This window comes from Barbus barbus (assembly GCF_936440315.1).
Source record: "Barbus barbus genome assembly, chromosome: 23".
NCBI classification, from domain to species: Eukaryota; Metazoa; Chordata; class Actinopteri; order Cypriniformes; family Cyprinidae; genus Barbus; species Barbus barbus.
Genome location: NC_136751.1, coordinates 12121145 through 12136668, shown reverse-complemented (window position 1 = coordinate 12136668; position 15524 = coordinate 12121145). Strand labels below are relative to the sequence as shown.

At 38.7% G+C, this 15524-nt stretch overlaps 1 protein-coding gene across 1 annotated transcript; it reads right to left on the bottom strand.

Moving 5' to 3' along the window:
* Window positions 1–1787: 1787 nt before the first annotated feature.
* On the bottom strand, window positions 1788–5316 carry LOC306843149 (extracellular calcium-sensing receptor-like; the record flags this gene model as incomplete). The annotated part of the gene is made up of 6 exons (XM_079374442.1): window positions 1788–2701; window positions 2863–2986; window positions 3360–3587; window positions 3909–4664; window positions 4764–5052; window positions 5180–5316. 6 exons carry the CDS (start codon window positions 5314–5316, stop codon window positions 1788–1790), a joined length of 2448 nt encoding a protein of 815 aa, XP_079230568.1.
* Window positions 5317–15524: the final 10208 nt, after the last annotated feature.

The following is a 15524-nucleotide window of genomic DNA, read 5'->3' as shown; positions in this document are numbered from 1 at the left end:
GAACTTGCGACCAGTTACGTTTGGGAAATGCACCCCTGGTCAGAGCAGTAAAAATAACTTTCCTGGGTATATATTTTTGTAATAAAAATAAGCTTCTGTTTCATAAACTAATAACAGCTTAACATTATTTACCTCAGCCTACATTTTGTGTCTTTGCTATTATATTCCAATATCAATATGCCTCAAAGCTAGATATAAATTAAGATTTGTTGAGATGCTCTCTGTTGTGTTTAATATTTATTATAAAAAAAGTATGAGTTGTAATAAAAGTACAACTTTGATTTATGTTGTTAAAATAACATTCTGTTCGTAAATGCATTGTCTGCTGGTTTAGTTAGCTACTTTTCAGGACATTAAGTATGCCACTTAATACTTTAACCCCCGGTTTCTTGTTTCACAGACAAGGCTTAAGCCTAGTTCTAGACTAAAATGTAAATCTGAGCTATTTCAACTGAAATAAACTTGCACTGACTGATCTTAAAACATGTCAGTGTCTTTGTTTTGTCTTAAGATGAACACCAGTAATGTTTTTTTCTAAGACATGTTTATGAAAACCACTTAAATATCCTAATTGAACTATGGCTTAATCCTGGCTTAGTCTAAGCCCTGTCTGTGAAACCGGGCCTAAGACTTTGAATGTTAAAGTGAAAATCAGCACCTGACTATTGTTGTAAATTTGCAACTGTTACGATTAAAAATCACAGAGGGTAAAAACATCCAGGCAGACAATGGTATGATGTAAGCAACACAGCTACATCAAACAAAACTGATAATGGGTGTGTTAGATTTATAGTGTGTGAATAATCAAGCTTTGACAATAACCAGTCATATTGGTGGCACCGAGAGGCCCCCAAATAAAATTCTGCTTAGGGCCCCATAAAGGCTTGTGCCGGCCCTGCCAAACCCTATCGTATACCTTCATAACACTTGGAATATATGGCACGTGTCGCATGTGCATGCGCATATTTTTTTAAAAGCTTGATTTTGATAGCCAAATACTGGCATTACATGGGCAAGCACACGCTGGACTTGAAAAAATAAAATCTCCTTTTGTGGTCAGAAAAAGAAAGTAGGGCATGTGCCATTACAATAGGGGAGAGTAAATGATAAATATAGTAAATGTTATATTGTAATTAGCATGTAGTGATAGATAGCCCTGCCTCTAAGGAACTTTATGTGTCACATAATTGATTATTCCCTTAACACTTTTTTAAGAGCTTTGCAATAATAATAATAATAATATTTGGTATTAATGTTCCATTGCATTTAGGCAGGAATTCCAGTTAATCATAATCAGAAAATGAGTAAGAACTTACTAAAAATGTGTGCAAAATGTGTGATATACTTTAGTCTATATTCAAGTCTGAAGCTGAAATACACATAACATGCTATATATTATATTCAACATATTATATTATATACCAGGGGTGGCCAACAGTGGTTCTGGTCACAGTCTTGAAGAGTTTAGCTCCAACCTTGACAAAAACTTACCTGCCTGTAGCTTTCTTGTGACTCGTAGACCTTAATTAGCCTGTTTAGGTGTGTTTGATTAGGGCTGGAGGGAAACTCTGCAGGACTATGTTTATCCAGAACCGATGCTGGCCACCCCTATTATATACCAACATCAGTCTTCCACGGGGTTCTTCATCTGATACATAAAAAACACCTTTCTCTGAATAAGATAGATAGATAGATAGATAGATAGATAGATAGATAGATAGATAGATAGATAGATAGATAGATAGATAGATAGATAGACACAGTTAATTTACACATTATTTTATTTCTCAAAATGATTTAGATGGATTCTTTCCCATCACATGTTGCTTTGTATTTTGTTCAGGCTTAAACAGGATAATATAGCATTTAGGTCCAAATATGCAGAATAATAAACCAAAGGTTGAGGCTAAAATAGCAAATATCTCCACAGCTACAGTAAATTTTCCAGGAGAACTGATATAAGCTGGTATAAATGTGATCCATACAGCACAGAATATGAGCATACTGAATGTGATGAATTTGGCTTCATTAAAGTTATCAGGCAGTGTGCGAGCCAGAAAAGCCAAAATGAAGCACAAGACAGCCAATAGGCCAATATAACCCAGCACAGCAGAAAAACCTATAGTAGAACCCAGACTGCACTCAAGAATGACCTTTTCATTATAATATTTCATGTTTTTGTGGGAAAAAGGAGGAGATATTGTTAACCAAAGCACACAAATAAGAACTTGTATAAGTGTAAAGGCCAGAACACTGAGTCGTTGTTGTGCAGGCCCAAACCATTTCATGACATTACTTCCTGGAAGTGTAGCCTTGAAGGCCATTAACACAACTATTGTTTTCCCCAGAACACAGGAGATACAGAGGACAAACGTGATCCCAAATGCTGTGTGACGCAACATACAGGACCACTCAGTGGGACGACCAATGAAAGTAAGTGAGCAGAGGAAACACAGACACAATGAGAAGAGCAGCAGGAAGCTCAGTTCTGAGTTGTTGGATTTTACTATGGGGGTGTCCTTTTTTCTGTAAAACAGTATGGCTACCAGTGCAGTTATTCCTATTCCAAACAGTGAGAAAAAGACTAGCACTATGCCCATATTTTCTGTGAATGACAGAAACTCTATATCCTTTAGCACACATTTATTTTTCTCAGCATTAGACCAGTATTCCCCTGGACACTGCTTGCAGTTATTTGAATCTGGAAAGGAAGTGGTGTTCACTGTAGTTAGAGACAAAGGGGAAAATTACTTCATTCACAAAGTCTCTTGATAAGAACCTGCATCCTTAATAACAGAAGGAGAACGCAAACGAAACAACTAACCAGTTTTCTCTGAAGCTTTGAGATGGGCTGAAGATTACCTGTCTCATTACTGATTTCTCCTTCTGCACATGGAATACAGTCATAACAGCAGACAGGTCTTCCTTTTTGTGCAGCCTTCCTAGTGCCTGGAGGACAGGTTTCGCTGCACACAGATCTTGGCTTCTACAATGTACAATAAATTACACAAGCGGTCTATGTGAAATGAAGATAAATGTATAATTTTTATCAAGAATAGAATATTGGATCTTTAAAGTATAACATTTTGCAAATATCAAATGATGCAGAGAAAAACTGAAATAGAGCTTATTTATTTTAGTTATTTATTTAATGCAAACGGTATTAATATCATTGTGTGTGTGTGTGTGTGTGTTTTCTTTCCTGAACTTTGAAAAAAAAAAAGAGTAAAGCTCTGTGAAGTACTGGAATCTATACATAAAATCTAAAGGTTATTGCAAGCATTCCCTTTCTACTTGACACAATGATTGCCTGGCATAATGCTAACCCCATTTAAACTTGGTATAACCAAGTTATTTACCTCCAACTGCCCTCCAGCCCAGATTATGTTTTCAGTGTTGAGCACAAAGCGTTGGTCAGGGGGCAGTGAGGCATCATAGTATCCCACTGCCTTAAACTGGATTGATCCATTTAGGTCCTGCTGCCAGTTCACAACTTCATATTGTGCTACAACTGCCCCACTGCTGTCAAACCACACGTGATCTCCTGTCTTTATGGTGGAATTGATCTTTTTCAGAGCCTCAACCACCTAGTAAAAACAAGTCAGTTCAGATACATTTTGATGTTACCAAAAAGTTAATCCTCTTGCTCTTCTTTTTATATAAGGTGACCAGAATTGCCACTTCCCGGGGACATGTTCTGCTCAGGATTTCTAAATTGCCTGACAAGGTTTTGGCTGTTTGCGCTGCGCAGATCGATCGCTGTACTGTATGGCATGTAAGTACCGTGAGAGCGATAGAGAGCAGCGCCGATGGATCTGATACTTTTTTAGGCAGTTTAGAAAACCTGGGCAGAACGTGTCCCCGGGAAGTGGCACGTCTGGTCACCTTATTTTTATAGCAATTTCTACCTGCTGTGGTTGTATTGTCAGATTTTTTTCACAACCTCCTTTTTTTGTGCACTGGAGCAGACTGTGTAGTGAATATGCTACCGCATAAACTGCTTTGTAGACATTGCTTGAATATCTTTGTTCAGTTACATCTTCATTGTAATTTTTCAGCACAAGCAGATCCTGATATCTGCTGCAATCTAATCCATATTGAGATGAATTCCCCTCCCTATGTAAGCATGGAAAAGCTGTGTGCCAGAATTTTTTTGTAACATAATCTGCAAACCCTTCAATATCCATTTTTTTCACTGCAAACCCCAATGACCCTCCCAGAACATGAAAACTATTTGGAATCATCAAACTTTCTGAAGTTATCCAAGCCTCCACTCCAATAATTTGGAAGTTTGTAATGTTCTTATTACTTATCTGATCAAACAGATTGCCCATCTCAACTTGAGAAAGAAATGCAACAATCACTTTTGCAGTGCCCTTTTGTATTGTTTCTACCACTTTTTGGAGTTTTTCAGGCTCTGTACGATGGAATTTCACAGAGTACTCCACACAAATTCCCTCCTCCTGGGCCGTTTTTAGAAATATTGCCATTCCATTGTTTCCGTAGTCATTGTCACTGTTCACAGCTCCCACCCAAGACCAGCCAAAGTGCTTGACTATGTATGCAAGTGCTCTGCTTTGGTGGTAATCACTAGCAATAGTCCTGAAGAATGATGGGTAATCTTTCCTATTACTGAGACATTCACATGTAGCTGAGGGACTTATCTGAAACAGAAAGCACAGAAAACAAAGAAACAGTGCATAATCAGTGTTGTGTCACTAGCTTGTTGTGTCACTCAAACTTCTACTATTATTGATACTTACCACAGGAATTTTAAAAGGTCCTGTAGTTCTGGACAGAATCACTGTAGCAGACGACTCTGTTTCTCCTATGATAGCATGTATAGGAGACTGTCCATTGCATCTGTCTCCTGCTGCAAACTCCTGACCATTCATCAATGTCATAGTTGCACTCATTGAAGACAGTCTTGAACCACAGGTATCATAGATTCTGTAGCCAATAGAAACATTTGGGAGCAAACTTTCGTTTGTGTTAATCTCCTCAATGGCAAATATCATTGTTTGAGCCATCCGAAAATCTATTAGATTCACACTGTGAAGACATTTAATCAGTTCTGCATGAATAAACAAAGTTAAATACATATATGCTACAAATTATGCTGCAAATTGACCAATAACAAATATGTTTTTATTAAATACATCTTTCCAATGCAACATACCTGGAACAAAAGAGGCGTTGAGGTTTTTGTCTAAACTCAAATGATGGTAATGTTTCTTTACTATGAATTGCAAAAAGTGTTCCAATTATAAAGTCTCCATTTTTAGACAGCAGCGGGTATTTCGATTCTCCCATCATATGACAAATTGTCTTTTCTGTCTGCGTATGAATACAACATAAAAAAAATAGGAGTATGTAAAGAATGATGAGCATCCTACTGACTGACTTCACATGCATCTTCCAAATGCCAGTGAGTTGATGCACTGTTTGTACTTTTGTAGACATCATTAATATGCATAATTTACAGTTAATGATCCCACTGGACAGAAAAGAATAGGTGAAAAAAAGTTTCCAATCTTTGAAGAATGATGTAATCTTTCCTGCAGAGAGTGGAAAATTTAAATGCAATTTCATATTTTTAGTCCTTTGAACAAGAATTAGACAATTGTATCTAAACATCGTATAAAGATTGGAAATATGTCAGTTAAAACATGCCAGTAGACCGGGTATATACAGGAATCATGGAGTTAAATTTAAGACCTTTTAAGACCTTTTTTAAGACTCTTTCTATACATTTTAAGATTTCATCACCACTTCAAATTTTAACCAGTTACATTGGTGACACTTTAACTTACATTTACTATACAGTGTATTGATTGTAAGATAGCACAACTAGTGCTTAACTAGTCTTAGTTTGTGATAACTCCTTATCAATGCAATATAATTCAGAAGGGTGGGAATAAAGCACGAGAGAATTAACCCAATCCAAGATTTATTAGAAAGATAAACCAGTAACCAGATTTAGACCCAGGGCCACCCCAAGCCTTAGTGGGACCCTAAGTAGAATTTAATTTGGGGGCCCCTCAGCGCTGCCAATACGACTGTGACGATTGTCACTGCTTGATTATTCACACACTATATATCTAACACACCCAATATCAATTGTATTTGTTGTAGCTGTGTTGCTTACATCATACCAATGTTTTTACCCATATCTACAATATGATTTTTAATGGTAACTGTAGCAAAATTAAAAAGAGTGGTCTGACATTGTGGCATACTTAATGTAGTGTACTGAAAAGTAGCTAAATCAGAATCAGAATCAGAATCAGAAACTTTATTGCCATTGTCTGCAAACACAATTCACAAACTAGGAACTTGCTTCGGTGACAGAGTGCAACATAAAAACACTGAATAATAATAATAATAATAATTTACGAAGTAGAAATTTTCCTATTTTAAAAAGCATATAAAAAAATTTAAAAAATTACTTATTTAAAGTGACTAATGTTATAAAAGTGACCAACTAATGCAAATGTTATAAAATGTCCAGCTCAGTGCAGATGTTATGTAGTGTCCAGCTCAATACAATTGTTATAAAGTCTTCATGAGACCAACGGCAGAGGGGAAGAAACTGTTCTTATGGCAAGAGGTTCTGGTCCGAATGGACCGTAACCTTCTGCCAGAGGGAAGTGGCTAGTCAGCTGCTATCCGGCCTGCTCGCCCCCGAGTCCTGGAGACGTACAGGTCCTTGAGAGATGGAAGGCTGCAGCCGATTACCTTCTCAGCAGAGCGCACAATGTGCTGCAGTCTCTGTTTGTCCCTGGCAGTGGCCCCAGCATACCACACGGTGATGGAAGAGGTGAGGATGGACTCAATGATGGCCGTGTAGAACTGCACCATCATCTGGACTGGCAGCTTGGCTTTCCTCAGCTGCCGCAGGAAGTACATCCTCTGCTGGGCCTTCTTGATAAGGGAGCTGATGGTCAGCTCCCACTTGAGGTCGTGGGTGATGTGGGTGCCCAGGAAGCAGAAAGAGACCACAGTGGTGATGGGGGTGTCTGTCAGGGCAAGGGGAGGCAGGGGGGCTGTGACTTTCCTGAAGTCCACAATCATCTCCACTGTTTTTTGGGCATTAAGCTCCAGGTTGTTGCTGTTACACCAGGACACCAGCCGCTCCACCTCTCTCCTGTAGGCAGACTCATCACCATCCGAGATGAGCCCGATAAGAGTGGTGTCATCCGCAAACTTAACCAACTTCACGGAGTCATGGCTGGAGGTGCAGCAGTTGGTGTACAAGGAGAAGAGCAGAGGAGAAAGTACACAGCCCTGTGGAGAACCTGTGCTGATAGTTTGAGTGTCCGAGACATTCTTCCCCAGCCGCACGCACTGCCTCTGGTCTGTTAGGAAGTCAGTGATCCACCTACAGGTGGAATCAGGCACGTTGAGCTGAGCGAGCTTGTCCTGGAGCAGAACCGGAAGGATGGTATTGAATGCAGAGCTGAAGTCCACAAACAGGATCCTGGAATAGGTTCCTGGAGAGTCCAGATGCTGAAGGATGAAGTGGAGGGCCAGGTTGATGGCGTCATCTACAGACCGATTAGCTCTGTATGCAAACTGCAGAGGGTCCAGGAAGGGGAAGGTGAAAGACTTGAGGTGGGGCAAAACCAGGCGCTCAAATGACTTCATGACTACAGACGTGAGCACCACAGGCCTGTAGTCATTTAGTCCAGTAATCCTGGGCTTCTTGGGTACGGGAACGATAGTAGACAGCTTGAAACAGGCTGGGACGTGGCATAACTCCAGGGAGGTGTTAAAGATGTCTGTGAAGACAGGAGCCAGTTCGTTAGCACAGTGTCTCAGGGTGGAAGGAGAGACACCGTCCGGGCCTGGGGCTTTTCGAGGGTTTTGCATTTTAAAAGTTTTAGTCACATCCTGCATGGAGAGTGTGAGGGCAGTGGGGGAGGAGGAGGGGTCCGGGGTGAGCTTAGCTGCAATGTCCATTGTAAACAGTGGGGTGGGGGAGTGGTGTGAGACCTCAAACCTTGCATAAAAGGTGTTGAGCCTTTCTGCTAATTGTCGGTCGTCCACAGCAGGGGGGGCTTTGGGCCTGTAGTTTGTGATCGCCCTCAAACCTCTCCAGACAGAGACAGAGTCATTGGACCAAAATTGTTCCTTCAGACGTGTATTGTACTTCAACTTAGCCTTCTCCACTTCCTTGCTAAATGTGTACTTACTCTGTCTGTACGAGTGAGGGTCTTTACTTCTGTGCGCTATTTCTTTCTCCTTCCTTAGCCGCCTCAGTCTGGGTGTGAACCAGGGTTTATCGTTATTAAAAGTCACCCTGGTGCGAGATGGAATAATGCGGTCCTCACAGAATTGAATGTATGACGTCACGGTGTCCGTATACTCATCCAGACTGTCTGTGGTAGCTTTGAACACATCCCAGTCAGTCATGTCCAAACATGTGCGAAGCTCCTCCACAGCCTCGCTGGTCCACTTTTTAGAAGTCCTCACAGTAGGTTTTGAGAGCTTCAGCCGTTGTTTATATGCAGGGATGAGGTGAACCATGACATGATCAGAAAAACCGAGAGCAGCGCGGGGCACGCTTCTATAAGCTCCACTAACTGTTGTGTAACAATGATCCAGCGTGTTCTGCTCTCTCGTCGGGCATTTAATGAACTGTTTGTACTTTGGCAGTTCCTGGCTCAAGTTCCCTTTGTTAAAATCGCCAAGGATAATAAGTCCGGGAAGGTCTGTTCCACATCCAGTATCTGTTCAGCGAGTGCGCGTTGAGCCTCATGCGCGTCCGCGCATGGCGGAATGTAAACAGCAGCCAGAATGAATGAAGCAAACTCATGTGGAGAGTAGAAAGGTTTACAGTGAATGAAAAGGTATTCCAGAGCGGGAGAGCAGTGTTGGGAGATCACAGTTACATCCGAGCACCAGGCGTTGTTGATGTAGAAACAGACCCCTCCACCTTTTGTCTTTCCCCCAGAGAGAGGCCGGTGTCTATCCGCGCGGAGGAGCTGAAAACCCTCTAAATAAAGCGCGCAGTCCAGAATCTGCTCGTTGAGCCATGTCTCCGTGAAACACAAAACGCAAGATGAAGAAAAGTCCCCGTTCATTCTCATTAGCAGCGCCAGTTCGTCCATCTTGTTGCTGAGTGAGCGAACGTTGGAGAGGAAAATCCCAGGTAAAGATGTCCGTGTGCCGCGTCTCCGAAGGCGCACCAGAGCCCCAGCGCGCTTTCCACGTCTGCGGCGTCTCACCTTTTTAGCCAAAAAGTAAACTAATTCCACTGCAGGCACTAAAAAAACTGGCAGTAAATCAACAGGAGTCATTGTTTTGATGTTTAAGAGCTCTTCACGGGAGAAAGAGCACGCTGACACACGATTTACGGACAAAAACAGACAAAACATAGAGCACCAGGTCACCAGGGCAGCCGTCCGCGGCGCCATCTTGATTGTCTTAAATAAACCAGCAGACAATGCATTTACAGAACAGAATATAATTTTAACAACATAAATTACTATACACAAAACCACACCATCTGTACATTAAAAAAAAAAAAACCTCTTAATAAAGATATGGAAGTGACCCTTCACTAACTTTCACTTCTTTGTCTGTCAATGTCCGAGAAAACAATATAGTTATACAATATATCAAATATTGAAATAATTTCAAATACGATATGAATAATATCAAATATAACTGATAACTCTTTGAATCAATATTTTTTTTTAATAAAGCTAGTTAACCTGGTAGTGCAAAGAGCACAGACAAATGAACTAATCGGTTCACACAGTTGTCCTCAGCAATTTCAGATATTTTATGGTTAAAATTACAATTGCATCAAAACAAGTAATTTATGGCATTGGCTTTTACACTAAAAGCACACAAAATCTGGCAACAGTTGAGTCATTATGGCTTATCTGACCTGCCTGCTTCAGCTCGTTCAAAATTTATTGTCCTTCTTTCTCGTTTGCTTTTAGAAGATGTTTACTTTCTCTTAGTATCTTAAAATATTTGGTTACACTTTGGGGTAATACTTCCAAGAACTGGAAGAACTTTCTCTGGTGTTTGGTCTGAAGGGGCCTTTATCAGTGTTACCCAAATTCCTGGAAAACCATACCCCCAGACCCCTTTACAAAGTGTGAGTACACTATTTGACTTATGCAAATCGAGCGTAGCGTTAGGTCTGGCAGGTCACATTAGTCAAGCTCGCACCAGCTGACTTTCAGCTGATCCCCATCTACCTATAGGAATACGACACCTATCTAAGCATCCATATATAAGGTCGTCAGTATTATCAGCAGTTTTCGCATTGCTCAATAGCAAATTACCCTCCTCCATCCCCAGCTCCTCCTCTGTCAGTCAGGACCCAGCCTTCTAATTCTCTTTTGAATCAGACAAAAAAATGTGTACATAAAATTATTGAACTTTTTAACAAATCTGCAATAATTTTGTTGGTTCTGTTCTGTTTACCTTGGGGGGTTATCACTGCTCTCCCTGCTCTCATCCATGCTAGGCTGCATGGATGCGCAGGGAGTTCTTGCCCAGAACAGAACCATTCCGCCAATCCAAACTATATGCTAATTGTCAATCATCTTTGACGATAGTGGTTCTGACAGAAGTATTGTTGTGTACCCTAAGAATCCTGCAGACACCTATGGATACAGAAAGAAAGGGGGGAAAAAGTCAAAATAAGTGTCTTATGCTCACCAAGGCTGCATTTATTTTATGAAAACAGAGCAAAACAGTAATATTGTGAAATATTATTTCAATTAAAAAAGTTATTTGTACTCTACTTTAAAATGTATTCCTCTGATGCAAAGGTATTTTTCATCAGTCATTACTCATTTCTACAGTTTTCAGTGTTGCATGATGCTTCAGAAATCATTCTAATATGCTGATTTATTATCAGTTAAAAAATAATTAATTTAGCTAATAATTAAACCCTTTACATATCCATTCTTGTTTTCTAAACCACTTAACATTTTGCAATTAAATTTACCCAATTTAGGCCGGTTAATGCATTTTGGAATAATACACATGACATTTCAGAGATGAAAAGTAAACAATTTAATTACTTCATCTGATGTAACAAAAAATTGCATCATGTGTTTTGTATACTGCATTTGTTGTTCATTTTCATCCCTTCAGATGTTTATGACACTAATAGTATAGCTTCCAGCTGTACTTTAATTAAAAGAGGGTTTTTTTCCGTGTTTGTGAAGACTCCTATCAAATTTGCTCTCAGGTGAGTACACACCACTGGAGATTTACATCAGTCTGTTTTTGCAGGTTGTTACCTGTTGAAGGCTTCATGTTATGCTTGTCCGCATTAACCGCACCCCTAGTCCACAAATGTCCTGAGCTTTCTAACATGTGATCATGTGTCCACATTACATGTGTTTACAAGGCAGAGGTCAGAATCTTAAACTGTGACAATTCTGACAAGTTCGATAACAATATGTACAGCCTATAGTCACTAATAACAGTTTTATAAATGCAACTCTATGGAATATCCCCCAGACATTCTGTCTTTCTTGGCCATATGTTCTTAGAGTATAACTGAAATATCAGTTAACCTTTTCAGGCTTGTGTGAGTCAAAGCAAGTCCTAATTATCACAAGGATGCATCAGACTTCATTCAGTACAGCAGTTCCCTGCCCTCTGCATACATCCTTATACCTACCTACTTTGACAGCGCTCATATCCACTTCTTTGATGGGCCTATTTCCCATAAAGTCAATAATTGGTTTCTCTATCTTGCAGCATATCCTGCTCTATGCTAAATGCCCACACAGACTTTGTATGTATATTTTAAACAATTGTCATCACTACAATGAATAATATCTCTAACATCACATTAATAATAGGCTCTAACAACAACTTTTACAAAATTCACCAAGGCTGTTGGATTAAAGCACTGAATGTATTAGAATGAATCACAACAGAAGCAAATGAAAAGCTTTCTAAATCACAATGTGAAAAGTAGATTTTAAAGTTTAGGTCAAATGGTAGATTTAAATGAAAGCAATTTCTAAATGGAACATGATTTGGTGTGGTATAAAGGTACATTCATAAGAAATTCCACTTAGGTGTTAAAATAAAATTAAAAGAAAAATATTGGTACATTTTACAGTCTGTTTTGAGTACAGAACTATACTTAACTCGCATTCTGTTATTGCCAAAGGCAGCTGACTATTTTGGTCTCTGGCGCCCTCTACTGATTTAAACCCAACATTAACAAACTGAATAAAATGCAATGTCACCCCAATAACACCATGATCACTTATCACTCTGATTCAAGCCTATTACTTTTTAACAAATATAAATAATGTAAACATTAATACAACACACATACTATGAAATATATGACACACACATAAATATGGTGTGTGTGTGTAAATTATTTGTCAATCATTTTTGAGTGTACAGATCTCTAAGCTTTTTTTATATATATTGGATGCAACACTGACAACCAAACTGTCTGTTCCTTATATATCAGAAAAATTGTCCACTGCAATAAGTTTGAGGGCTACACTTTTCCAAAAAGCAAACAAAAAAATTACAGATTTACAAAAGTAATGAAAGATTAAAGAACGTTTTTGTTTCAAAGTTGCTCTATACTTTTAATTTCTTTGTTAACCAAACCATGCACATTAATTGTACCTGTGGGTCCAGTCTCTCACCGAAGCTCCTAATCATTAAATGTTGTTCAAAAGAACAATTCTCCAAACACCTGAAGACAGATTCTGTTCGTCCCTAATCACTCATGATGCAATGTTACAAATAGTGTTGTTTTTCTATAATGACACCTTGGGATCTTATTTCACTGCCTGAGAAGAAATCACTCACTTGTCAGGACATGTCTAAGAGGCTGCTGTACACCTGTCCTACACCCTTAGGCCAATGGTAAATTGGATAAACAGAGCTGATTGTTTTTCCCTAAAGGCTTGTCTGATTATATCACATCACTGCTTTGAACATTTCACATCCAGTTAAGTCACAACCCTGGGCAAACAAATATTAAATTATGAAACAAAGACAATTTGTTGACAGGTTTTGTTGTTATTGAAAGGCTCACAAACAATTCCTCTGCCCTCAAGACTAATCTATTTGTTTTGGCCTGTACAGTTGCTTTGCCTAAGAGACTAAAGTAACTCAAGGTTAATTACTTTGCTGACTGTTTGGGTCTTTGTTTTAATAGTTTTGACTAGTTTTCATCATATTTTAGAGACTGAGAATTTTTTTTATATATTTAATTTCAATAAAAGCTTCATTTAACTGAACATCAAATTTATATCGGTATATCAACTGCCTAGGTAACGCTTTAGATTACAGCCCGCAATTTACAGTATAAATTGCCTAAACCGAAATTACAGCGTACCTGTTCATAATAATAGAGTAGGCCTACCCATACAATATGGTATAAGGGGAAAAGCTGCATCATTTAGGGAATAAAGAGGTAATAACCTGGAAAATTATAAGTATTTATAATACAAGTATACTGAAACTAAGGGGTACCTATTCCAATATTGTGTGGTATGTATGACCTACTATGCTAAACAACAATCTTACATTTGTAAGATTTAGCATTAACACACTGTGTACCTTTTAATAGTACATGTGTAAAAAAAATAAAAATAAAAAATAATTGGGTTATTGTTTAAATCCAAACAATTGGTTGAGACTGTTGGGTAGGGATGCTGGGTTGATTTGACCCAATTTGGGTTGATAATAGTAATAAGAAGCCTGACGGTGCTGGGAGTGTGGACGAGAAATAGAGCATGCAGCACATCGTGAGAGTTCAAATGCAAATGATTCTGTCAAAATCCATGTTTGCGGTGCTTAAGACAGGAATATGTGTGGAAAATAGAAGAAAACTAATCAATGCAAAGAGTAGAGACTTTTTGAAGCTGAAATTGATGTGTACAACCACAAATCCAAAAGAGGGACATTTTGTAAAATGTAATAAAAAGAACAATCTGTGATTTGTTAATTGCCTTTAACTTTTATGTAATTGAGAAAAGCAAAAGAAAATGTTTCCAATGTTTTCACTGACCATCTTAAATGTATTTTGTAAATATAAACACATTTTTATATTGATGGTATAACAACACACTCCAAAAATGTTGGAACAGAGTGTATAATAAAATTAAAATTAAAATAAAAGTGAAAAGGTTAGAGAATATCCAAGTTAAACTGTTGTGAAACAGTCCACAACAAGCAGGGAAATTGATAATAGGTGAGGGAATTATGTTTGGGTATAAAAGGAGCTTCTCAGTCTTTGCCAGCAAGGCCACTTTGTGCCAAATTTCATGAGATAAGTAGCAAACAAATCAAAAATCACATTTCTCAATGCAAAATCACAAACAATTTAGGGCATCCACCAACTATCATACATAATATTGTGAATAGATTTGGGGAATCTGGAGAAATCTCAGTACGTGTAGGGCAAGGCAGGAAACATCAGGTGAATGTCCATGACCTTTGAGCCCTCAGATGGCATTTCATAAGAAACCATCATGCTGTGGTGTTAAATATTGTCAGATGCCACACAAATAATAAATATGTACACTCTTAAAAATAAAGGTGCTTAAAAGGTTATTCACAGTGATGCCATTGAAGAACCATTTTTGGTTCCACAAAGAACACAAACAGAAAGGTTCTTAAGATGTTAAAGTTTCTTTATGGAACCATTTAGACAAAAATGATCTTATATGGCATCGTGAAGCACCTTTATTTTTAAGAGTGTACTTCAGAAAACCGCTGTCATTTACTACAGTCTGGGGCTGCGTTAAGAAATGCAATTTGAATCTCTGTTACGCAAGGAGAAAGCTATACATCAGTTTTATGCAGTGATGCCACTGGTTCTCTGGGCCAGAGCTCATGTCAAGAGCAAAAAGACAGTGGAAATGTTTGCTATGGTAAGAGGAGTCCGCGTTGTGGTCATAGCAGACAACTCTATATCTGACCATAGCTCTGTCATGTTTAATATTGATCGGCCAGCTGTTATCTCAAAGAATAGATCTGTTGACTGTTATTTCCGTCCTGTAAATGAGATTACAGCAAAGAGTTTTGCTGAGCCTTATGAGGTAAGCCCAGGGCCTGCTATCATTGAGGCTTCTGGATCCCCTTTAGATATAGAGGATCTAACTGCTCTTTTTAATTTTGTATGTTTGGACCTTATCAGAGGCGGACGAAGTACACAACTCCATTACTCAAGTGAAAGTGCAGATACTGCTGTTCAACTATGACTCCATTACAAGTAAAAGTTGTAAAGACAGATTTTTACTTAAGTAAAGGTATAGATGTACTCGCTTTTAAAAGTACTTAAGTACCAAAAGTAAATGTATTTTTCATGTGAATGCACTGTTTTATTTTTGTTGTACGTAATGCTTGCAATACCTCTGAAGCAACTTGCAATACATTACACCTACTAAATACACTGACTACCTTGTAGTATCCTTGGAATAATGAGCTTTTAGAGTGTTAAAAGCCTATGGGGGGGAAATTAACACCCCTACCCACCCCAACAAAAGCAGGATGGTAGT